The sequence below is a fragment of the Sordaria macrospora genome, chromosome 6 (genome assembly GCF_033870435.1).
Source record: "Sordaria macrospora chromosome 6, complete sequence".
Taxonomy (NCBI): domain Eukaryota; kingdom Fungi; phylum Ascomycota; class Sordariomycetes; order Sordariales; family Sordariaceae; genus Sordaria; species Sordaria macrospora.
Genome location: NC_089376.1, coordinates 984,353 through 1,006,936, shown reverse-complemented (window position 1 = coordinate 1,006,936; position 22,584 = coordinate 984,353). Strand labels below are relative to the sequence as shown.

At 51.4% G+C, this 22,584-nt stretch overlaps 8 protein-coding genes across 8 annotated transcripts; 3 read left to right on the top strand and 5 right to left on the bottom strand.

The window, feature by feature from the left end:
- Window positions 1–415: 415 nt before the first annotated feature.
- SMAC4_13932 (uncharacterized protein) lies at window positions 416–673 on the bottom strand (the record flags this gene model as incomplete). The annotated part of the gene is made up of 1 exon (XM_066091701.1): window positions 416–673. The coding sequence occupies one exon, from the start codon at window positions 671–673 to the stop codon at window positions 416–418; it is 258 nt and encodes an 85-aa protein (XP_065947423.1).
- Window positions 674–1,730: 1,057 nt separating this feature from the next.
- On the bottom strand, window positions 1,731–2,762 carry SMAC4_07489 (uncharacterized protein; the record flags this gene model as incomplete). The annotated part of the gene is made up of 3 exons (XM_003345454.1): window positions 1,731–2,026; window positions 2,114–2,359; window positions 2,477–2,762. The coding sequence occupies 3 exons, from the start codon at window positions 2,760–2,762 to the stop codon at window positions 1,731–1,733; spliced, it is 828 nt and encodes a 275-aa protein (XP_003345502.1).
- Window positions 2,763–5,349: 2,587 nt separating this feature from the next.
- SMAC4_07488 (uncharacterized protein) lies at window positions 5,350–6,236 on the bottom strand (the record flags this gene model as incomplete). The annotated part of the gene is made up of 4 exons (XM_003345453.1): window positions 5,350–5,414; window positions 5,483–5,716; window positions 5,780–5,848; window positions 5,909–6,236. The coding sequence occupies 4 exons, from the start codon at window positions 6,234–6,236 to the stop codon at window positions 5,350–5,352; spliced, it is 696 nt and encodes a 231-aa protein (XP_003345501.1).
- Window positions 6,237–7,199: 963 nt separating this feature from the next.
- SMAC4_07487 (uncharacterized protein) lies at window positions 7,200–8,041 on the top strand (the record flags this gene model as incomplete). The annotated part of the gene is made up of 3 exons (XM_003345452.1): window positions 7,200–7,512; window positions 7,606–7,674; window positions 7,764–8,041. 3 exons carry the CDS (start codon window positions 7,200–7,202, stop codon window positions 8,039–8,041), a joined length of 660 nt encoding a protein of 219 aa, XP_003345500.1.
- Window positions 8,042–9,061: 1,020 nt separating this feature from the next.
- SMAC4_07486 (uncharacterized protein) lies at window positions 9,062–11,858 on the top strand (the record flags this gene model as incomplete). Its single annotated transcript, XM_003345451.2, has 4 exons — window positions 9,062–10,762; window positions 10,874–11,080; window positions 11,171–11,503; window positions 11,593–11,858. Exons 1-4 carry the CDS (start codon window positions 10,003–10,005, stop codon window positions 11,856–11,858), a joined length of 1,566 nt encoding a protein of 521 aa, XP_003345499.1. The 5' UTR covers window positions 9,062–10,002.
- Window positions 11,859–12,582: 724 nt separating this feature from the next.
- Window positions 12,583–13,571, bottom strand: SMAC4_07485 (uncharacterized protein; the record flags this gene model as incomplete). The annotated part of the gene is made up of 4 exons (XM_003345450.1): window positions 12,583–12,740; window positions 12,852–13,061; window positions 13,234–13,305; window positions 13,370–13,571. The coding sequence occupies 4 exons, from the start codon at window positions 13,569–13,571 to the stop codon at window positions 12,583–12,585; spliced, it is 642 nt and encodes a 213-aa protein (XP_003345498.1).
- Window positions 13,572–14,120: 549 nt separating this feature from the next.
- On the top strand, window positions 14,121–15,091 carry SMAC4_07484 (uncharacterized protein; the record flags this gene model as incomplete). Its single annotated transcript, XM_003345449.1, has 4 exons — window positions 14,121–14,355; window positions 14,426–14,494; window positions 14,569–14,856; window positions 14,949–15,091. The coding sequence occupies 4 exons, from the start codon at window positions 14,121–14,123 to the stop codon at window positions 15,089–15,091; spliced, it is 735 nt and encodes a 244-aa protein (XP_003345497.1).
- A 5,449-nt stretch (window positions 15,092–20,540) lies between these two features.
- SMAC4_13931 (uncharacterized protein) lies at window positions 20,541–21,900 on the bottom strand (the record flags this gene model as incomplete). The annotated part of the gene is made up of 1 exon (XM_066091700.1): window positions 20,541–21,900. The coding sequence occupies exon 1, from the start codon at window positions 21,858–21,860 to the stop codon at window positions 20,541–20,543; it is 1,320 nt and encodes a 439-aa protein (XP_065947422.1). The 5' UTR covers window positions 21,861–21,900.
- Window positions 21,901–22,584: the final 684 nt, after the last annotated feature.

Here is a 22,584-nt window from a genome sequence, read left to right as displayed (position 1 = left end):
GCCCTGGAAATGCATCGAAAGGTGATTCCTAGGCAGCCAATGTAGGGTATACTGACATTCCATCCCATCTCGAGCGTACCGAGCACGTCGCTGTCGCGCTGATGGATTTGACATCGCCCTGTCCATCAATAAGACTGAAGGATTCAGCCAGAGTCTCGCTCGTCTCGGCAGCCCAAGCCTGGAGTATAAGTCTTGATCCCTTTACCCGCGAACCAGTGAGCTTGTACGAATAGTGTCAAGAGGCCACAACCAGTCTTCGAAAAGAACGCGGAATGAGTTGCGAAAAGGCTGGGAAGAGACAAGCAAGAGAAAGAAAAGGGCAAAGGAGGAAGAGGGAACAACCGTACAAAATGACGAAACGAGAGACCTACATTAGCCTTCAACTGAGGACAATGCATACCCATGATCCTCTTCTCTACGCAACATGATTGGCATCAGCCGATGACACTCCATAGTTGGCCCCTGACCCATACTCATAATGCATAAGACTCACCATCCCGGACAGTAAGCTCACTCTCAATTCCAGATTCTCATCCTTCATATCAGTAACAGTCCACACGGAACGATGAAGACTATGAAGCTTTGTTATAGCCTTCACGATTTCATCTCTATCTTGGCTGGTCGGATGGAGTCTTAAAACTCGTTCAATCTCAGTGCTTGCTCTGTCCTTCATTTGTTCTACAGTGGGGTAGATGTTGTAGTTTGACGTCAATTCCCGGACTGTTGAAACGTTGAAATGTGGTCTGAAGTCAGTAGTGGTACACTATAGGTTGATATAGCTGGAAGTTGGGCAACTGGCCTGGATGCAGTATGCGGCGAAGAAGCGAGATGCTGAAGATTTAAACCTACTCATTATATCGATGTCAATCTGTCCGAATGCAGTTTGAAGATTGGAGAAGCTGGACGTATGATCTGTGGTAGTTGAAACTAGACCAATATCAGCATCCAACAACCGGACAGTTTAAGCGGTAAGTGATACAAATATAGATGGAAGCTTCGGGGAGATGAAGGCACTGACTGGAATCCTGGATTGAGGACGCTAGTTGGGGCTGCTGGGACTGGACGCTTCTTTATTTGCTTCTAATCGCCAAGCTCTTCATTACGTTCTTGTCGGTATGTCTTGTTCAAACCAATATGCCAATGATGGACACCAATCGTGTAATGGGGTAGAAAGGAAGTCCACTTCGTCAAGAGACAGGTAATATCTTCTTATGACTACAAAGTTGAAACTTGGTCTTGGAATACCGCTCTAGTAATGAATGGAAAGATGAGTCGTTATGCCAGTCTTATGAGTACTTTAAGGACGCGTGACAGGCGAGAGTCAGCTACTGATGCATACCTTTCGTACACCCGACAGCTTATGCTATACCTTGTAAGACACTTGTCTGCCAAGCAACCACAGGCAGCTTGAAGATAAGTTAAGGCAAGCTGGACAAGTGACTGACAAAGAGGCAAATGGAACATATAAGCAAAGAATGCGAAGGGTGAGGAAAGTATTCAATCCTAGAAACATCAACAACCCCACAGGTTGGAGAGCAAGCATGTTTGAACCACTTGGATACATCTAACGCAATGTTCACAGTGACAGCAGCAAAGTTTTCCAGCAAATGAAAGTGAGATAAAACTAAACCAAGGTTATGTTAAGGAAGACCGGTTTAGCAAAGAGACAAAGGTAGGTAGGTAGTATACTTCCCTACGGATTCAGTTGTTGGCTTTGGGGCTTTGCCGATCTAGTTCGAGTCGTCCTCGCCGTCACGCTCCTTGTTGTTTTCACCGCTCTCCTTGGTGGAATCTGTGGCAACACTGGGTGCTGGAGAAGGAGCTTCGGATACCGTCTGTAATTTTTCCTCCTGGTGATTCTTGTTGAGATCACGGTTTGAGCCACGAGAACTTCTAGGGAGATTTGACCCGAAGTTCGAACGAATCAACCCTAATCGGCCTGGAACAGGAACGAACACATGGTCTTCCTCCCCATCGGGGTTTGTGCGCTTTCGTAGGTCTTCATACATCAGGCCTTGTACCTCATCTATGAAGAGGGTTAGCGGGTTATCACCAATCCAAGAGAATCTTGGGATAATAATCCACACAGTCCGAATGGAGTCAAAGAACGTACCTTCCGCCAAGTAAATAATAATGTCAAGGATATTTATCTTGGCGTCCCAGTCTAGACCCCGCATGCCCAATTTCCGCATTTCAAGCACGTAAGAAAGGTGAGCGCGGGCGCTTTTTACAATAGCCCGCATTGTGGGGGTTGGGGAGATGGTGGTCATCCTTTGAGCTTGACTGATGGCGCTGCGGGCGGCAGCGGCAATGTCGCTCTTGTCAGGCTTTTTTTGACCGTCTTCCGTCATCTCATTAACTAGTAGTAAAGTGATGTTTAGCATACATAATCAAGAGGCAAGGAAGTCAAAAGCCAGCCGCAGAATTTATCCAGGCTAGCTGGCGAGGTAGTGCTGAAGGAAAAGGAATCGCCTACCCAATTCGTCAATGTGTTCACCAAATTGGCTTTCCATCTCGGTGCTCGCCTTCGATGACTCTTTTAACTCCTCCGAGTCCTCCGACTGCCTTGACTTCCTTTTATCCTCGGAGATGGTGCCCGGCTGCCTGCCCTGAGATGTCAACTTCCCAGCAACAGAGTTCGAAGTTCTTCTGGGAGGAGATCGGTCGAACAGAGTTGGACTGAGTGCGCGCTCTAACTGATGCACTGGAAGGTTGGATGATTGAGTCTCATGCCATTTGTTGATGTCCTGTTTATGACGCATGTTGATGTTCGAAATGATATGTCCTTCTCGCTGTGATGCGCTGTTCTGGTCCCTTCTTTTCCCGTTTTGCCATATGGCGATGGCTATGGATGATGAATGAACATCAGTTATGTAGACATCGTCCTTTGGATTACTAACTAACCGGCGATGAGGCAAGGAGTGATTGCCTCATCAACTGGTAGTGACGTGGATTATTGAGTGAGTAAAGAAGAATACCCTTTTGGCTTAGAACGATCAAGCATGAAGTCTATTGACATCTACTTTCTCCCAACACCTCGGTCACGGAGAAACCTGGGATTGTATGAGCTCATGTTTTCAACATTTGTGAGTAAGAATACGCTGGGTGAGTGTGCCTTTGAGATTGGCGTACCTCCATCATCCACCTGAGTTACTACACTCCAAGCAGCGATGTGTCCACGTCAATCGGACCGGTAGACTCAAAAGCACACTCTCACCTCCCTTAGCCCACAACTCAGGAAGGATCTGTTTGAAGCAGGCCAGGTGTTGAGATAGGTCTTACTCTGTTCGTCTTGTATCTTGCATGGTAGACTGGCATCATTGCCTGACGCGCTCCGCCTTGGCCGAACATATCCGGTGACATAGCGGTGGTGTTGTATCTAGGTATGTGGAAAACTTAGATTTCATCGGATCTTATGCTGCTCCGTCGTCCGACGACAAGTGAATAGACCTTGCAAGATGAGAAAAAATGGCTGGCGAGCTTGTGGGAATCCCGGAATACAAGTTCCAAGCCATGATGGATTTAATCGAAATGACTGACGTCTGTGAACATGGCAGTGTTCGGAGTCAACTGAAAGCTGTCTTCGACTTGGTACACGGCTCACAGTTGCCAGGTCAGAAGCCAGGCGTGATGGAACTGGCAAGCACCAAGCAGAAAGTCATTCGATCGGAGATTGCATGATGATTGACTTTATCCCCGATGCTGATTGGCATATGATCATCTTTCCTGGCTTGAGATGGAAGGAGTGTGGTGGTGTTTCTGGCTTTCTGGCAAGAGCAACACGGCCGAGAGGGGCAGGTGACCATGCGGGAAGATTGCTTGTGCACCTTGCCAGCCGAATTTGGGAGCTGATGTTATGGCTACACTTTCCTGAACCACAAACGACAGGCATCACCGGCGCATGATGCCTGTAGATTGTTGCGCATGTAGAGTTTGTCCTTATCTAAGCCGGCAGCACCCACAGGGGGAAGGAAAGTGCAAGGGAATTACCTAACTTTCTCCCAATTCTTCAAACTCCTTCCCTTACCTCAATTCTCCGTTTTCGTTTGCTTCCAAACACCCCACACGACTCGGAACAGAATCCCTCTTTCAACCACCCTCATGATGCGTATTGCTGCCAACTCATCATTTGCTGCATCAAACCCCAGAGCGAACTGAAAACACCAAATCAATCCAACATTCTGAACCCGTTTGCTCCACATCTCGCATCCCCTGCCGTGAGCTTTGTGGTACACAATCCGCCTGAGCTCCGGCGGCACATTCCCCACTTCACCGGTCTTGCGGAGGCTCTGGACCTTCTGAGAGGGGCCGACTTGGCGTTCTTTCCAACTTCATCCGAACTGTTGACGAACCGGTGTGGGCCCTACAAGTGGGGCATTTCCTCCCCTGTCGGGCTTGGCAAGGGCTCTAGATCATGCAGTGGCATAAGGGAACAGAGGAATCCGAATGCATTACGCCAAGGGATTGTGTATCGAAGCAACCTACAATGACTCCTCCCAGTTCTTCCTTCTCCGTTGTTCTTCACCTCTTTTTTTTTATCCTCATTCTTGGTCCATACACGCAATCACCAACTCACCAGTGGCTGAGTGCGACCGAGAGTCCACGGACTTCCCGAAAAGCGTCTTGGTTCTGTTTGCAAACCAAATCCATCACTTACTCAGCACTTTTGAAGCCAATCAGTTCAATACCTCAGTTCATGTGAGTATCTGCGGATTGCTTCATGACCCGCTCATGAACTCACTCTTCCGCTCACAGGAGTGGCATGGTTCGTCTCCGCTGTCAACCTCTTTAGATCACCCTTCACAGTAGAAGCATACACCTTTGTTCGGTCGGTGTCCTTTGCAATGTTCGCTGTGTCATGCCCGGCGGCAAATGGAACTGAACTTGCTGCTAGTCGTTATCATGGACCGCATTACCATAGGTTTTCGGTCGGTCCCTTTGCTTTGTCCGTTCATAGTCATCCCAGCAGCAAGTGCTTTTCGAAGAGAACCGAATGCATGTGAATCAATCCTCGATCCTTGAATTGAAGCTTTCGGCTGATCAACTTTTCCCCTAACAGTGGAGTAAAAGGCAAGAAGAGCCCGAGATGCAAAACAGATCAATTCTCAGACGTTCACGAGTCACATCCATGTCAAATACAAACGAGCTTTCTGGACCATGATTGGATTCTTCCATGGCGCTACTCAAGCTGACAACCGTCTTGTCTTTGCTCAGTGCTGCATTGACTGTTCTAAACATGCCAGCGCCTGCCCAACACCGGTTCCCCTGACGCGTGGCGCGAACTACATGCGCCTAGTGAAAGATTCACTGGACTAATTACCGTTTTGTCGCCAACTTGCCCATCATGTTCTAGTTGATCTTGTTCTTTGGCAGGTAAGCCCTCCACTTGCTGTACCTTTCGACCTCCCACTCGCCTAATAGTTTCTCGTCAGCCTCCATGTTTCAAAAACATCTCGCGAAATTCCCAGCAGAGAGTACTTACCAACGACGTGAGAGAAGATCGCCTCACAAAGACGAAGCTTGATCCGAGCGACCTGGTCTCGGGGGTTCTCCTTGGCCTCCTGGCGCGCGGAGGCCTTTTCTGACAGAGCAATGCTCCTCAGCTCCCAGAGTGAGTGCTTTCCCGGGCCGATGCCGCGCCACTTGTACTTGTGGGCAGCTTCGGTGAGGTCAGAGTCTTCCGGGCTCTTGGTGTAGTCCCGGGTGAGAAGACGGACTGTGGTCAAGTGTCAGTGGGCTATCAAAGAAAGCATTAGATGAGGTCGAAAAGTACACTTACCAAGCTTGTCCATGTCCGGAACACCGTTGGGGCCGCATGCCCACGGGTCGGTGTTGTCGGCGGAGGGACCTGATGATAATGTTTGTTAGCCACTGGAGCCACGGGAAACTTGCTTGTTGGATTACTCACTCTTTTCCTTCTTCGGAAGGGCGGCGACCTTGGAGAAACCCTGGGACGGATTGTGGTCCTGGTCATCGGAGTCCTCCTCCTTTTTCATCACGACGGGCTTTTCCCGGGCTCTGGTTTGCCGCTGTGCGGGAGTGGGAGCGAGGGGATTCACCCCACCGGCGGCCTTCATACCGCGCGTCATCCGGCGGTCCTCAGGCGCAATGGGCGGGTCATTGCGTGCGTCCTCCATGACGACCTGAGGAGAATTGATGGTCGCGGCGGGTTCCATACCGGGCGTGACACCGTGGTTGTCGGGGACATTGACGTGGTTGTTGCTTGTGTTATCCATGGTTGCGATATGTTGATGATGTAAGGGATTGTGTTTGGAAAGTTGTTGGTGCAAGCCAGGTATGACGTGGTTACGAGAGGTTGCAAGTGGAATGAACGTTTTTGGGGACGAGAAAGAATGGAATGGTGGTTATAAAGACGACGGTCAGTATCTACAAGACCGGACAGTCAAGTGAAGTGACAGACCCCATTCACTGTCAACTCCAGGTGCGTGCAAAAACCTTCCCGTTTTCTGGGCGTGTTGTCGGATGAGCTGCTAGTCCAGATGCTAACCGGTACCCACATGACAGGCAAGACAAACGGGAGAAGAAAGAATTCACTGCTATATCCATATGAGATAACCAGACGATGGAGGCCGTACTCATCTTGCCATGGGCCCGCAAGTTCTCCTGAGCAGAATTCCAGTTCATGACAATTTTGTGCCACTTGGCGCGGTATATATCAACAACTGCACACATCGAATCTTCCTTAACGAAGCTGTCTAGCTAATTGCTTCTCTTCTTCCTTTTTGGCGTGGCTTAAATGTGGTTTGAGCGTTGTACTTCAATCCGCCAAGATGGTCTTCCACTGGCTGTCATCCCCGCAATTCCCTTGGTTCAGATGAAACCCAAAAATCAACTGCAAGCATTCCACGGACGTGGTCGGCTCTTAACCCGTATGGAAGGAGAGTGCAGTGTACTCGGTGCGGAGACGCAAGCGAAGTTTGGGTGAAGGAAGGTGCCGGGGTCACCAGACTGGAGCCGGTCGTTCCTTCCTGCCTTGCGTTTCTTCGTCTTGTGCCATCCCGCCAGGTCCTCCACCTGACAGTCTGCTCTAATTATTCCTCGTCCATTCTTCATCATCATTTCCACTACCGGCTCTCACGATGACCGAGAAGTAGACCGCCTCCGCACTGTCTCTCCTTCCTACCATTACGCGCGTCGAAAGTACACACACACGAGCACCGCAACAGCCTTCACGTCCAATGGCGAACTCTGCGAGCATAAGAGAGAAGCCCAGCGGGGCTCGAGACGTCTCAGCCCGCTTCCCCGTGGGCTTCCCCGACAACGTGGTACACGCCAGTCGCCGGCTTTTCCAACTCCGAAAAGACCAAGATGAAGAACGCCTTGCCCGGGTTCGTAGCGCCGCAAACACCGCTACTCATAGCGAGCAGTCCCAGGTGTTTCAAGATATTACCAACGCAGAGCCAATGCCCGAGAACACCGTTGCATTGACTGGCTCTGCCGTTGGTAGCGAGAATCTACCTTTAGGGAATGGGCAGGGCAAGAAACCAAAGAGTATGCGCCTTTCCCCTGAGAAACAGATTATCTTCTGATTCTACAAACACTATCCTGTTCCAGAACATCCTGCTGACACCGAATGTACTCCAGGGCTTACCGTTCGCTTGCCGGACCCTCATGTTTGCCATGCGATGCTGTTCATTCCAGTCGAACAACTCAGTATGTCTCCTCCCACCTGGGCCCTCCTCCAGAGCTCTGTTTTGCCACCGTCCCATGCTAGGCCTCCGCTAACAAGATGATGCCAATAGTGGAAGAGATGGTTGTCGAAAACAACGGCGAGATCCCGACAAAGGAAGATATCGAAAACGAAGCGACATACTTCTTCGTCGACGCGTGCCAGGAGTATCCGGCATCGCTCATCCAGTTCACCGCCAAAGTACTCGTCGATTATTTCGAACCAATCCTCGAGCGCACGACACCGACATACAAAGTATACGAAGCACTGAAGGCCAAGACCCAGTTCGTGAAGGCCATGACGACTCACCGTGCCGGTATGTTTCCGCGGCTGTTTTCACGAAGACTTTAAGGGTCTTTTGAAACGAAGGAGCGTTGCTGACCTCATGTTTTAGAAGTAGGATACGCATTCAGTATAACTAACAAAGCCACCCTTTGGCTTCCCAACGGGCTCTAGTCATTACTTCGCGGCGGCGCCCAGAATCACGATCCGATCTATACCTGTCGACCGCAGCCGGCCTGATATGTTGCGCGAAACGTACGCCATCTTGTTTTCCTTCCTTCTATCCGATCCTTGCTGAAGCCAGCGTCCAAAACCGGAACTCTTTTTGGGACTGGACATGTTTTTTACCAATTCATGAGCAGACATATGGCCAAGGGGAAGCATTGATGGCCTGGTGTGGAAGAAAGAAATCTTCCTATATGTTAGAGCGGCACAATCGAGTACGGGAGGAGGGAGGGTATGCATGTAACCATGTAGGATGTCGAGTCAGATGGAGTGGTCACTAGCTAGCGCAAGTGACTCTAGTCTCTAGGAGTCAGTTGAGAGTAGTACTTTTTGTTTACCTGTTCACCGTGGATGGTTACATTGCTTCTTGCCCTGTTGTTTAGTTTTTTCTTCATGAGCGTTTCCAGACAAGTGTTCTGTACAATCCACCGTATTCCCCGCAGCTCCTCAACTTATTTCTGCCTCCTTGGACCCAGCAACAGCATCATCTGCCTGACTCAAGCAAAGTTTGCAGTAGCACACAGCGTGCGCTTCTCTTTCTTGATTACGCAGTATCGAAAACACTTCGCACAAGCACCAGCGCCGAATATCAATCGTCAACACTAGATATGGCTCGCGTCAAGGATGTCAAGCCGCGTAGGAGTCAGAATCACTATCTTCAACAGGGAGAGAAGAGCCAGTAGTCCAGAATGGCGTGAGGACTGGGAGTGATCTTGGGTCCTCCATTACTCCGGGTCCTGTCCCTGGGCTAGGTGTGCCTCGCATTACTACCCAGCCCCATGTCTCATCAGGCTGTTTCCGCACATTCACTGACTTCAACAACTGCAGCCGGCAGGAAGGACGCGGACCGGCGATCATCGATAAAAAGAACTAGCCAGACAAGTACTCCAAGCGGATATACGTACGTCCCAGCCATTGAGGAAGAGTCAAGTGGCTGTGATTTGGCTTGAGCAATGCAGTCAAAAACAAACAGAATTTGAAGGAGCAAGAAGTTTGGCTGGGAGGTTGATTTGGCCGGTTGCAAGTGTTGACACAGCATGGAATGAAGCAGAAGATACTTAATGCAGGGAATTGAATACTAATTGACACCCCTGGCATGCTTAGTGGCTTGGTACTCCCGTGTTTTCTGCTGTTGTGATGGCCGTTGTGATGTTCCTGTGTTGGAAACTCAGATAGCGCCTGCGGTTTTCCTACCTCTCTCAGCACAAACTCTTGTCACTATCGTTGTCGTCGATGTTTCTGTTTCCATATGTTTTTTGCCATTACGTGAGGTGACCGAGCTGGTCCAATGACTATAAACATAACACCTAAGACTGCCGGAACGGCCTTGGATAAACTACCCCACTGAGTGAGTATCTGTGAGGGCTGGGCCCCCTTCTGTTACAGACCTTCGTCAACTAATATGGTGATAGGGCGAACCTGATTGGAACTTTGATCCGTAACCGTTGATACCAGTCAGTCGTTCTATCCTCAGAGGGTGTGTAAGTACTCTGGTTATCTCCAGCGAAGAAGGTTTGACTCAAGAGTGGATGTAGAACTCCCGAAGGGTTTCCTAATTGAGAGTGTCCGCGAGTGTTGCCGGCCCGGGCAGTTGCCGACGATTAAACATTCACTCGGAGACTAGGCGGATAGGGTAGTCCCACCCCATCCTATGCTGCATTTCCTTCCTTCTTGGATCGCACCACCAAAAACTTGCACCTCTTCCCAAAAGGATTTCCCGGCATCGCATACCGAAGTCGCTGATCCCGAATTACGCAACCATCAGCAGATTACCTAGGCGCATATAACAAGCACAACTAACCAAGATGGGTGGTGTAAAGTACGTCAAGGAGCGCATCGGTGAAGAAATTACCGACTGGAGTCAGCTCCAGAACCGGCGCCAGCGTCGCGAAGAGCGTCAGAGAATTCAAGAGCTGGGACGTCAACAGGAGCTGGAGCGTCGCAGAGAAATAGGCGAGCATATTCCAGAGGACGACCCTGTTCCTGCCGACACTCCGGCCAATAATTCGACCGCCGCTTCCGCCAGCGCTATTCCCAACGCTCCCAAGAGACCTGCTAAGAAAGCAGCCCCGAAAACCCCCGCCGCTCCCATAAGGAAGAGGATCACCAGGGCTACCGCAAGGGCTACCGCCAACACTACCACCAACTCTCCCAGCCCCGACACCACAGCCGCCACGACCACCACCCCGGACACTCCTACAGTCACGACTTCAGCATCTGCTCCGGCTACTATTCCGGCCACCACTCCCGTCCCCGCTCTGGCCAACGCTCGAAGACCTACTCCTGAAACTGCCCGGCTGACTCGTGGTCCTACCGCTGCCGCTTTGCCTATTGTTATTGACATGACCGGTGATGAGGAGGAACATGAAGAGATGGTGGGATTGTTGGACCCAGCATTATTTGAGCCCGTCAAGAATGAGATTGTCCCACAGAAAGTCCAAGCGCCCGTTGTTCCAGAGAAGCCCCAGAAGACTGTGGAGCCTGTCACTCGACAGCCCAGCGCCCGTATCTCGCAGCCCACGACCTCCCAAGCCGCCATTACCTCAGCCAATCCTCCTGCTATTGGTACGGCATCCCGCAGCACTCCAGGATATGCCTCGTCAGTTGCTCCGGTATACAATCCAGCAACCCCTCCTGTTTATTTTCCAGTAACTGCTCCGTCTTACGCTCCGACAGGCCGCCTAACACACGATCGGGTCACTGCTCCAGCATACGCTCCGGGCAGTGTTCCGGCGCATTTTGACAATGCCTACACGGCCGCCCGGGTGCCACCCTATGCTCCGGCTTACGGTCCGGCTTATGTTTCTAGTGGCTACGCTCAAGCATATCCTCCGTCTGACTACAACCAAGGATATGCTCCGTCTGGCTACAATCAGGCATATGGTTCGGCTGACCACAACCAGGCATATGGTCCCACTGGCTACGCCCGGTCATATTCTCCGGCAGCAGCTCCGGCCCATGCCCACGTTACAGCTCAGCCAAATCCTCAAGCTACCGCTCCGCCATCTGCTCCCGCATCTGCGGCATCCTCTGCTTCGGTTAAGGCTTCTGTATCTAGGGATACTTTGGCACCCACTCCGGTATCTGCTCCGGTCACCACCCCGGCTACTGGTAGAGCCACCGTAACTAAGCCGAAGAAGGACGGAAAGCAAAAGCTATCGCAGCCTGTCACCGGCGGAAATTTACCACAGCAAGCCGCCCTAAACAACGCTGCCCAAGGAAGCCAGGATATTGCGATGCCCGCTGCTGATCAGTCCAAAGCGCGTGTCAAGGCTGCACTTCAGCTGGTCCCGGTTGCTGAGATCGGTACGCTCTCATTCCTTCAAACATCTTCCTGCTTCACTCACCCTACCCCTTATTCACCGTGAAACTCCTGCTAACCTCTCCCATAACAGTCGATCGCATGTTTGCCGAGGGTTTGGAGCGGCTTCAGTCACCAACCCCAGAAATGATATCGGCGGAGGCTCGCAAGTTCCTGGCTATGGCCCACGAGAACGAGACAGCACAAGCCGTGAAGAAAGCGGCGACGACGCTAAGCAACGATGTCATGGAGAGGATCAATGATCTTCAGCGGCAGAATCCCGCTGACCGCTTTGGCCTGGCGTCGGAGGTCTTGAAACTCAAGCTGCAGCAAGTCCTTCTCAAGGAACTGGCAAAATGAATCACCATTGTAAGCTGTTCCGCGGTACGGTGTAAACTTACCCATCATTTGAAGAGCCTTGCTGACACTCTTCCACTAAAACAAGCGTGCTTCATACCGCGCATGAATAGTTTTGTTACTTCTGTACAATATAGGTGGATAGAATGCGCTACGTCAATTGCATACCTTCTACGCTGAAATTACCCTCGAACATGTACCTAATGTGACCTAGTGAAAGAATTTCTTTTGTCTCATGAATATCCCATTTGGTCCGTACCGGAGAGGACAACGTCTGAACCTCAAGGGACGGAAAATACGAACATATTGCACTATTCTTTGTGGGTGGCCTGAGTCTTGTTTGTAAGGTAAGACGGTCGAGAACGCCGGGTCGAAATACTGACGATCCAACAAACGGTCACATTTTCGGTCATCACTCAGAATATCAGCACGTCAGAAGTGAGCACCATATTGCTACAAAATGACCGAGTATAGTCGGTTAACCAGGTATCATAGGTAGACTCCTTCTCCTATTACGACGTATTCTTCCGTCACTCCGCCCTTCATCTCATTCCCCTTGTCCTGCCCACGATGACAGACTTTTCTTTCGTCCTCCTAAACATATCAGCAGCCCATCTCATCTGATTATCTCGACGTTGTCGCTGCAAAAAGGCAGGAAGTTCGATCTAGAGCTCCTTGATCCTTATAGCTTGTTTCCATACAAGTCCCACTACTTGAAACTGCTCTCTCAGGGCTGGCATAGGGGTGACAGTCTGGCGGTAATCTCAGCATCCTCGGTGGCTGTTGCGAGGCGAATGCGCTTACTCCTGCGAGCACCCTCTCGCGGCTCTCGGAGTTCTCGCACACGCTTCGCAGCTGGCTTCGCGGGGGCAGGCTTCTCGGCAACTAGATGCAGGAAAGAAGAGTCAGCACGACTGTACAAGCGAGACTGGGGCACCATTGAGGCGGCTCCTGGCACCGTGTGCTTGGGATGGGGATACTGGATGGACAACTTACCAGGTTTCTTAGGACCCAATAAAGCATCAATCATGGCGGCCATGAATTTGAATTGCTTCATCAAGAACTCATACTGCTGGCCAACGGGGAGATCGCCCATGATTGTAACTGCCAAGTGGTCCAGGACGACTTCGGCTGCGTCGTGGATTTCATCGATAGCACCAGCCTTCCAAGTTGATACTACGAAGAATTCCGCCTGGGCGACCACCTCTTGGTTCGTGGGGGGAGTGCCGTGATGGTACATGTCCTGAAATGTTGCGTGAGTGGAAGGTTAGCAATTGAGGCTCACAAATAGGAAGGATACGACATAGAGGAAGGACACGACACAGAGGAAGGACACGACACAGAGTGATGGATTGAACTCAGGACATGAATAACTTACTGATTTCGCCAACAGGGATCTTCTCCATAGCCGCGTGCAATGGGGTGTCAGGCTCAAGAGCGGGAATGATGACTAGAGATTACATCAGGATCAGTTTATGAGCAACAGGAAGGAGTGTACATGGGTTCTTGCTTACGTTCTGTTTGCATGACAGCGTCCGAGTCCGCTTGGTATGCCACCGGCTCAGGGAGGATGAGCCAGCTCTCGTCCTCTTGCTCGACCTCTTCCTCGACGACCTTCGACTGTCGACCCTTCTTCCTCTGCTGACGCTTCTTCGCAGCTGGGGACTCGTTCTTCCAGTAAGGAGGGGGTTTACTTGACATCTTGGTGCGAACCATGATTGCGTTCTTGGTTGAGGCTGGACTACTGGAGTCGGTGATATTTTCTTGGTGTTCAGGGCAATGAGAGAACGTGGGTGAGCGTGGAGATTATTACCTGCTGGATGATGTCGAGTTGTAGAAGAGTGGAAGAGCGAGGTGTGTCGACGGCGCCGTCATATACTCAACAAGCGACATGCAACTGTGGAAGCGAACCTGGAGAGAACCTCAGACTCCAGCAGTCATGAATGGTTACAAGCAGGCTGTTCACCCTTCACTGTCGTCAAACACGCAGGGTGTTCATGACATATCGAACCTTGGTGGTGAGTATGCCTTCCATGTTTGCTGACTCTTAGGTGATTCACCGAACACCCTGTATAGAACCTTAACGATTCACTCTTGTCCCCTCCCCCTTCTTCAGGCTCGCTTTAAAACCCGTCGCTCAAGACCGCAACATCGCAGCCCATCTTACCAGCACCTCCCACCACCTTTTTCCAGACATCTCAATTGCCGATTCAGCACCCGACCCAAGCACAAACTCACGTATCATCGACACTCGTTATCCTCACAATGGCAAAGAAGTCCACCAAACGGAGTGCCGTGGTCGCGATAGCGCAGACCCAGAAGCTCGAGCAAAATGCTGTCGACGACGCGAAGATCGCCGGCGCGGAGAGCAATGCCGCGGTCGTTGTAGACTCGACCCTCCCCCTACCCAAGCCTGTTTCCCAATCCATTGCCATGCCGGCCGAAAACGACACTCCGAGTGTGCCGGCTACTGAAGGAGAGACTACCGTCAAGGTGAAGAGTGAGTATCCAGTATCTTCCTCTCCTGGGCCTTCTACCTCTTGGCCTATACATACTGACCCAAACCCCAGAGATCATCCTCCACCTTCCGTCGACACGCGTCCGCGGCTTCATGGCGATCGTCCCAGTCGACATCATCAGTGAGTTCCAATCCCCGAGCCGGGGCAATCTTCTTCTTATTTACAAATATCTAACGCATACTCTGCCTATCTAGTGGATGAGTTGATTCACGCCAAGCGCGGAAAGTCTCATACTCCTACCGACGAGGAAATCTACGACAAAGCGATCAAATGGTTCAACAAAGCCTACTACACTGGCACAAAAGTCCTGTCAGTCTGGAACGCGACCAGAGAGATTCTCGAGCATCTGGACAGCGTCATCATGGGAAAGCTTGGCTATTCCCACAACAAGCCACACGGAAAAGCGCTCGAACGCCTCGAACTGCAGCAAAAGTTCTTGCGCGCTCTGCAACAACTTCAGACTGATATGATCGCCGACCAGAGTACGTTTATCACCCTACGTACATTAGGTACCCTGTCTGGTACACAACTTCCAGACTGAAGGGCAACTTCGAGCTAACCTGATACTTTACAGAGGTCCTTGACATGGTCTTACCCCGCAACAAACTCCACGCGGCCGACTTGAGAAGTGGAATGCTACTAGAAGCTGCTCACCTCAAAAAGGAGAGGGAGAAGAAGGAAACCAAGGCCGACCGAACAGTAGTTCAATTCAGCTGATAAACTACTTTGGTCTCGAAAGCCTTGTTGATCCTTTCAACCTTCAACCAAAGGCTGGGTTTCAAGGCCTTCTTATGCCAAAGAGGTGTGGTACGTACTGAGGTGCGTACCGAGCCTTATTGCCTAATGCCTCGAGGTATCTATCTAGCGGTATTCATGTGGATCTTCCTGAGTGCTTTTCACCCATTCTCCTTCTTTCCTCTAGCATCGGCCTCTGTCCGGTCGTCATTGTGGCCCAGCAGTCACTGGAGCTGCACGTACGCATGCACGGGCTGACCTGTCTTTCATCCACATTGTATAACAGTGCATATCTCACCATGCCCCTAACGTTGCCCTCTCGCCCCGTGATGAAAAGGGAACCTCAGGATGATGCTCAGCGCCATCGGCAGTCAAGGCTAATGCAAAGTGTTGAGGTTCTGTTAAGCCTCGGAACATCTAACCCAGAACTGTGGGCAAGTTTCCGTGTGACAAAACATCATCACAAAGCCATCACAGTCATCACAGGAGCAATCACGCCTAACCGAGCAGAAGCAGGGCGCCCGGGCAAGTGCCGGCGCCAGGAGGAAGAAGGAGAATGGATGAAGGCATTCAGAAAAGACCCAGATGTATACAGATCGCTAGATAGAGACCTTGGAGCCTCAAGCGACAAGGACCGGTACGTACCCAGTACGTACCGTTTCCCTTTGGCATAAGAAGGCCTTGAAGTCCAGCCTTCTCCTGGAGGTTGAGAGGATTAACAAGGCCTTCGAGACCAAAGTAGTTTATTAGCGGAATTGAACTACTGTTCCAAGCTCAGAATACTGCCCTTGTCACAGATGTTGTCCAGCCTCAGGATGTGTTCAGTCAGGCTGCAGTATCAGTCCATCCTCGAGATGACATGGGTGATGCCGGCTTGGTTCGACTCTGTCGCTTTCGCAGGGTTTAGGAGGATCTAGATGAGGTTAGCGGAAACGGCCGTTAGGCAGTCGAGTCATCAATTGGAGCTCCCACCTGCAGTCCAACACAAACGCCAGCCCACGGAAGTGCGACTTGTGGTATGTTCTGGATGGCCAGGTTGATCATGCCCTTGGTCGAGAGGACAAAGTGGGCGACATCACCCAGGCCCTTGGTGATCTTGGCTGCTGCGGCGGCTACCTTCACTTGGCCGTCTTGGACTAGTTTTCTCATATGTCGCTCGGCGGGGTCCATACAAAGAAGCGAGAGGTTGTTCGACTGCTTGGGAATCTCGTCCTGGAGTCAGAGAAAAGCGTTGAAGCCCTCGCCGTACATGATAGCCATATTGATATCGAAGATGCCGAGGAGACAATATGCTCCGTCTTTCACCCTCGTCGTCTCGCAGGCCGAGACCCAAGACATCCGTCGGCCAACAGCAACAGTCGACAACAGTTCACTGTTCAGGAGCACCTCTACGTCAATCCCCGTGATGCCGGATATCTGATGTCGCAAGACTCTCTTGTCCCCTCGGAAACTACCAATACCTATCGTTGAACTCTACCTCTTCCGGGGCGATCAATTCCTGGAGTATCCACCCACGAGTGAACCATTTGGAGTCCGCCATATCTTCGACAACCCTCTCCTCCCGCTGTTCCTCGTCCTCGTCTTCCTCGTCCAGAGGGCTGATTCCTGCCTGAGGTCGACTAGATATGCAAAGCAAAACGACGCGCCAAATCAATTGCCTGGGTTGGGCAGGAGTCGTAGGTTTCCGTCACGGATCTACAGGATTGGCAATAGTGTACCAGTAGCGGCCTGGTAGCTTGCACCACTTATGGGGCCATGGCGTGGGTAGGGCTGTAAATCCGAGTGGAACCTGCAAATTGCAGTAGAGCCTAGGCTGCCAGTGCTGTCAACAACCAAGCCGTTGCGATAACCAGTGTCCTTAAGCGGACAATGCATTGATGCCTTACTTTTCATTTCCTTTGGGACCCATAGGCGCATAGAACCGACGCCAAGCGGCGATCGCACTGACAGTAAGGCATAAAACAGCTGTCCATACTACCAAAGAAATGCTTTCCTTAAAGTCCAAGGTTCAGCTACCGGAAGACGAGCTTATATGGCTGCGACATAGGATGGTGCCAATATACCCGTACCGCGGGTATTGCGCTCTGATAACAGGGCATCTGCCCCCCTCCCCTAATTGCAGGGAAAGTAAAGAGCAAACATCAAGGAAAAGTGAGGTACATGTCTTCCGTCTTGAACCCTGCAGTATTAAGTGAATGTAACCAGATCAGCTTTTCAGCTTTTCCCGGACATCGTTCGTTATGCGGCGTTATGGTTTCCAATCCTCCTCCTACGGACGGTATTATCAAACTTGGCTGTCAAGCAGGCTCGAGAAAACTACTTCGCTGAAGTTGGTTCCCTTAGGGCTCGTGGCCTATCAACCGAAGATATGCCAACCCCCCCTCCAAATCCTTTCAGATGCTCCTTCGGTCCCAGTTTACCTGCAGCAACAATCATTGGTCAATACTTGAACCCCAAAGATCCGGTTTCCGACACCGCTACGAAAATGGTTTTTCCAAATTCGAACAACAGTGGTTTTGACCAATGCTGACACTCGAGGATTCGGATGGCATTGATGATGGAGATGACGATGGGGGTGATGAGGATCTGGACAAATATGTGCTTTGGGTGGAGATCAAGAAGCAGGTTGCTATTCTGAGGGAGGGGATTGAGCATGAGGATCGAGGCGATGAGGTTGGGACTCGGTGTGCTGTAAGTGGACTATGGAAAGCAGGCATAGCTGCGCGCTAATGGTTTAGGATTAGAACAATGAGAGCATAAATGGCAGCCCCAATATCGAATTGCCAACTCAAATTCCATCGACATGTTTTCAGTCCATATCTAGCTGGGAATTTCCAGGCGACCTTACTGGGTTTATGATGAGGTAAGTTTTATTCGCGTTGGATTGTATAGTTGCAGCGGGCCGACTTCTGCTACAACCGGAATCTTCTCAAGAAATCTGAGCAATGACCGCTTAGAGAATTGCTAATTATCAAACGAACTCTCCATCATTGACCGTATGGCCAGGTGGGACGCATCCATCCCGCCACCTTTGAAGCTCTTGGGAGTCCACGTCAAAGTATTGAGGTTCGAAGTCGCGGCTCAGGGGCGAATCGGCGAACCCATCAGCCGGAGGTGGCGTAAAAGCTGTAAGAGTGGCTGACGCTGGTGGTGTTATACCCGCTTCAATCCCGCTCGCCCTTGATTCCATCTCCGTGGATTGTGGCTGTTGTTCGTATACTGATGTTGGTGACTGTTGATATGCATCGAATAATCTCGATTGCACGTTGCATTGCATTTCCACCAACCGCGGCAGCAGGCAGTCTCGGTTTCGGAATTCCTCTTCAGGCAAGCCCTCAAGCTCTTTCTGAATCATAGGACGCATTTCTCTCCGAATGAACCTTGCATAATTCTCAATGCCGCTGCCGTCGGATTGTTCGTAATCTGGCAAGGGAGCACTGTCAGTGGTCTGGACGCACCGTTGGTCGATCACGCAAGGAGCGAGCACTTACATGGCAGAGGGATTGAGTCTTTGTCGTCACCCGGGAATAAGATCATGTATATGTGACGCCACTTCTCCTCATCGGTCATATTCCCATGCGTTTTCTTCCGGCTCTGTAGTTTCTTCTTTTGTTCCGGTGAAACCCAATCGACGAGGCTCAGGTTCTTTTGCTTTTTGCATGGCGGATCGATTTGTTGATGGGCGATGAGTGACTCGTCGTCCTCGTGTGTGCTCCAACAGCGCGGGCACTGGATGAGGCAGTGACGTCGGTATACATGACTTCTAGCGTGCTGTTAGTCCAGTTTCTGCGAGAAGGCGTTGTCCAACTTTTCGGTTGTCATACTTAACCCGGTGAACCTCATCCCAGCCAGGTCCCGGACAGGAAGTCCACTTGGAATATTTGTGTGGGTTCCTCTTGTAAAATGGACAAGCAAACTTCCGGTCACTGTTGACTTGTCCTCTGTGTTTCTTCCTTCTCCCATCGTTATCACCGTCATCCTCAGCCGCGCGCTTTCTTATTCCGTCATTTAGGTTGGCCTCATTGGCCGAGCATCCAGTTTCACCTATCATGATGTTGATAGGAGGATACGTGTTAGTGTTGACAATCGGGTCGGGGGAAGTCTCACTGGATTTAGTCGGAGCGGGGGATTCATTGTTGATTCGGAAGGGGTTGATATACCATGGTTGACAGCCGTAGATGCGTCTGGCGAGCGACGAAATTGGTAAGAGACTCGCCAAGTCCTTTGGGAAGCTGGACTTGGACATAAAAATGGTCTCGCAGGTACCATGAGTCCCCATCGTGACAGCTTGGATGAGCGGTGGGATCTCATCCTCATGACTGAGGACAGTTGCAGAAGGGACTATATCGACAGCCTGGGGACATGGCATCGTCTTATCGTCGTCGATAGTCGGTACACCCGAGGAGGTCATATTGACAGCAATGCGATGGTTGCGAGGCTAGATAAAGGTATTAATGAGCACTGGAGATTTAATTGCGGAAGAATGGTTGGAAACTGCAGTCCTTTTATAAACGAAGTGGAAGTGGGAGGTCACAACGCCGAACTGGGTGAAAGTCCTCCATGCCATTCGTCTGATGAATCAGGCACCACTGCACAAGTGAGGTTATTGAGATTTTTTGCAAAGTTAGCAAGCGGGGTTACCCAACTGCGCAAAACCAATGCCGCTGCTATGTATGCAAGAGGCCTGCCTCTGGATTCTGAATCTGACGGAGCGTACCTTTTACCCCAGGCTTCACCGCTTCAGCTTCGCATCGAATTAGACGTAAGGTTGTATGGGAATCATTGGCTATCAAAAGTACTAATGAGGAGTGACGTGCATAAACATATGCCCGGTCTTGTTAGATAACCAATAAACAGCTGGCTCAGTCCTTGAAGATGGGCGTAAATCTGTGGGGGAGAGTGTCCGGGAAAGGTACATGCATAACGGCGCGCTCGATTGGGTGGTTTATAGGTCCCACTTGATGAATGTTCGCAACTTCGAACACAGCCACAGACACTAGGTAGCAGATGCAAGACATTTTCTTGTTAAAGGATTTGTTGGCGAGGTTACCGAGACGGGAAGGTTATGGACATGTATCAATCGGAGGTATGCGTAATCCAGAGGAGAAACAGTATATGTGGAATCAAAATGAAGGGCCCTTGTTGTTGTTGTTGTTGTTGTTGTTGTTATTCTTAACGTCTACTTCCGCCTCCCGTAGGGCATGAGACGTGCCGTACCGGTGAGTCTAGCATACAAAATTAAGAGCAATGCCCTAACTGCCCACCAAAACCATTAATCCGAGGGCAAACCGAGGCCTATTGCCAGTGTAAATCATGTGTTGCCCATAGCGTAAACGCGGCCCAACACTCCCAATCTAATCGCCCAATGGGCAAGCCGCCAGTACATGGCGAGACCTGTATAACAAAGGAAAAGACATAAGAAAGGACAAAATCACTTCTCCCCGTTCTCGCTCCCGCTCTCCTCCTCCCGCAAGGCCTCCTCCCGTCTCCTTGCACGGTAAACTAGCCTGTCCAACTCCACCGTAACCCTCTCAATGTCGTGGCCATGGCCAACCTCCACCCCTTTACTCCGTAAAAACCCCGTAAGGTTGTCAGCGGCGCCACCGCCGTCAATGTGCTGTTGCCAGAGTGTCTGTTGCCAGGCCTTTCTCGTGCAAGTCCATGAAAAGAAGTGCGAGGTCTGGATCCCAGCGATGAAGCGCTGCCAGTAAATTCCAATAGCAAGGGAGAGATTCTCACGCGTAGCCGCTTCGCCTGTGGCCAGGGGAACCGCATATGCCTTCCTGCAGTGGAAAGGGTGGAGGGGGGTCTTCCAGCTGCCACAATAGCATGTTAGCAGGGCGTCCTCGTGCTCGAAGCGCTCGTGGTAGTCCTTGAAATCACCGTGGCCAGACCTGGCCGCGAGGAGGTGGTGTAAAGACCGTCTATCCAACTCTTTTAATTCGTCGTTAGGCTTGATAGAACCCCCCAGCCGGTAGTCTGCGTAAGACTCTGGCTTGATCGTGGCCCACCATGCCTTGAAATCCATACGTGCCTCCCTCTTAGCAAGCCACCTTGAGTGCGCAAGGGTAGCCAAGCCTTCATTGACTACCTCTCCTCCTTCGGCGTCCGCCTTAGCGAGCTCGTCAGCAATCTCGTTGCCCGTGATGCCCTTGTGGCCAGGAACCCAGCGGACGTCCACCAGACTGGGGCCATAGCCCTTTCGGATGGCGCGGAAATCGAGGAAAGCCGCTTGTGACGACGCAGCTGGGGTTCCTCGGAGTCCTCTAATAACGGACGTGTTATCAAGGCATATCGTAATGCGTGGTCGGGCCTGTGCCTCCGGGAAGAGCGCCACAGCGGCCTTGAGACCATGCCGCGCCCCTTCCGCCTCCGCATCGAAAACTTCCGCTTGTTCTAACTGACCGCATCCGCGGCCGAGTTCTGTCTGTCCTTGGAAGATTATGTAGCCAAAGCCTACGCACTCGTCCTCTGGTCTTTCTTCGGCGTCGGGGTCCTCCGCGTCCGCTGGGAGGCCCATCTGCTTAGCTATCATAGAGCCGTCGGTGTAGACGACAATCTCCGAGGGATCTAGTTGGAGAAGCCATTCTTTGAAATCCTTGGCAGCCCTGTCCTTAGACGTGGGCGCTGGATCTTTGTGAGTGTCTCCGTTACAGGCGGGCGGCTGTAGAACAGGCCGCGGGAAAGGCAAGGCGAGCTGTGCAGCCGTCTGTAGAGTTGTAGGGCGGCGGGGCAGGCCGCGCGGCGTCATTCGAGGTTCCGAGAGACGCGGGACGAGCGGGTGGGCAGGATCTAAGGTGAGGAGGCGCACAGCGTGCCGCCGCCGGGCCGCTTCTAGAAGAAGGGGGACGGGAGGCAGGCTAGCTTCGCGGTAGAGAATGGCAAGGCGCGTCGTTCTCCACACCGGTAAGCTGGCGCGGATGGCAATGTTAACCGCAGTCTGGACTTTATGAACGAGGTCCGCCAGTCCATTGCTAACAAGCGGAAACTCCCCTTGTTTACGATGAAGGGCGTGTTTCTTATGGCCTGGCCACCAGATTTCAGAGCCAAATAGGGCCTTTGGCAGGACGACAGTCTTCATAGCCTTCACCATGGAACCTGGAGGGGCGCCGTGGTAGACTCTGTTGAGACCGCGTATGTGGCGGACTACCTGCTTGGCGGAGGCGAGCCTGTGCTCAATGTGGTGCTTCCAGTTCAGCTTGCTGTGAAGCCAAATCCCCAGCCAACGCATTGCCGGCTGTGCAGCCACCTCGACTCCTCCGTGCGTAATGGTTGGGAAAGGCGCAGTTTGTCTTTTCCTGGAGAAAAACTGAATTTCGGTCTTGTCCGGGGAGAACTCAACAGCGTTGTCTACTCCCCACCGGACCATGGTGTCTAGCTCTCGTTGAGCCTTCTCTGCAACCTCTTCGTTCGAGGAGCCAGTGACAAGGACTGCATAGTCGTCTGCATATCCAAAATGCTGCGCTTCGCTCTCC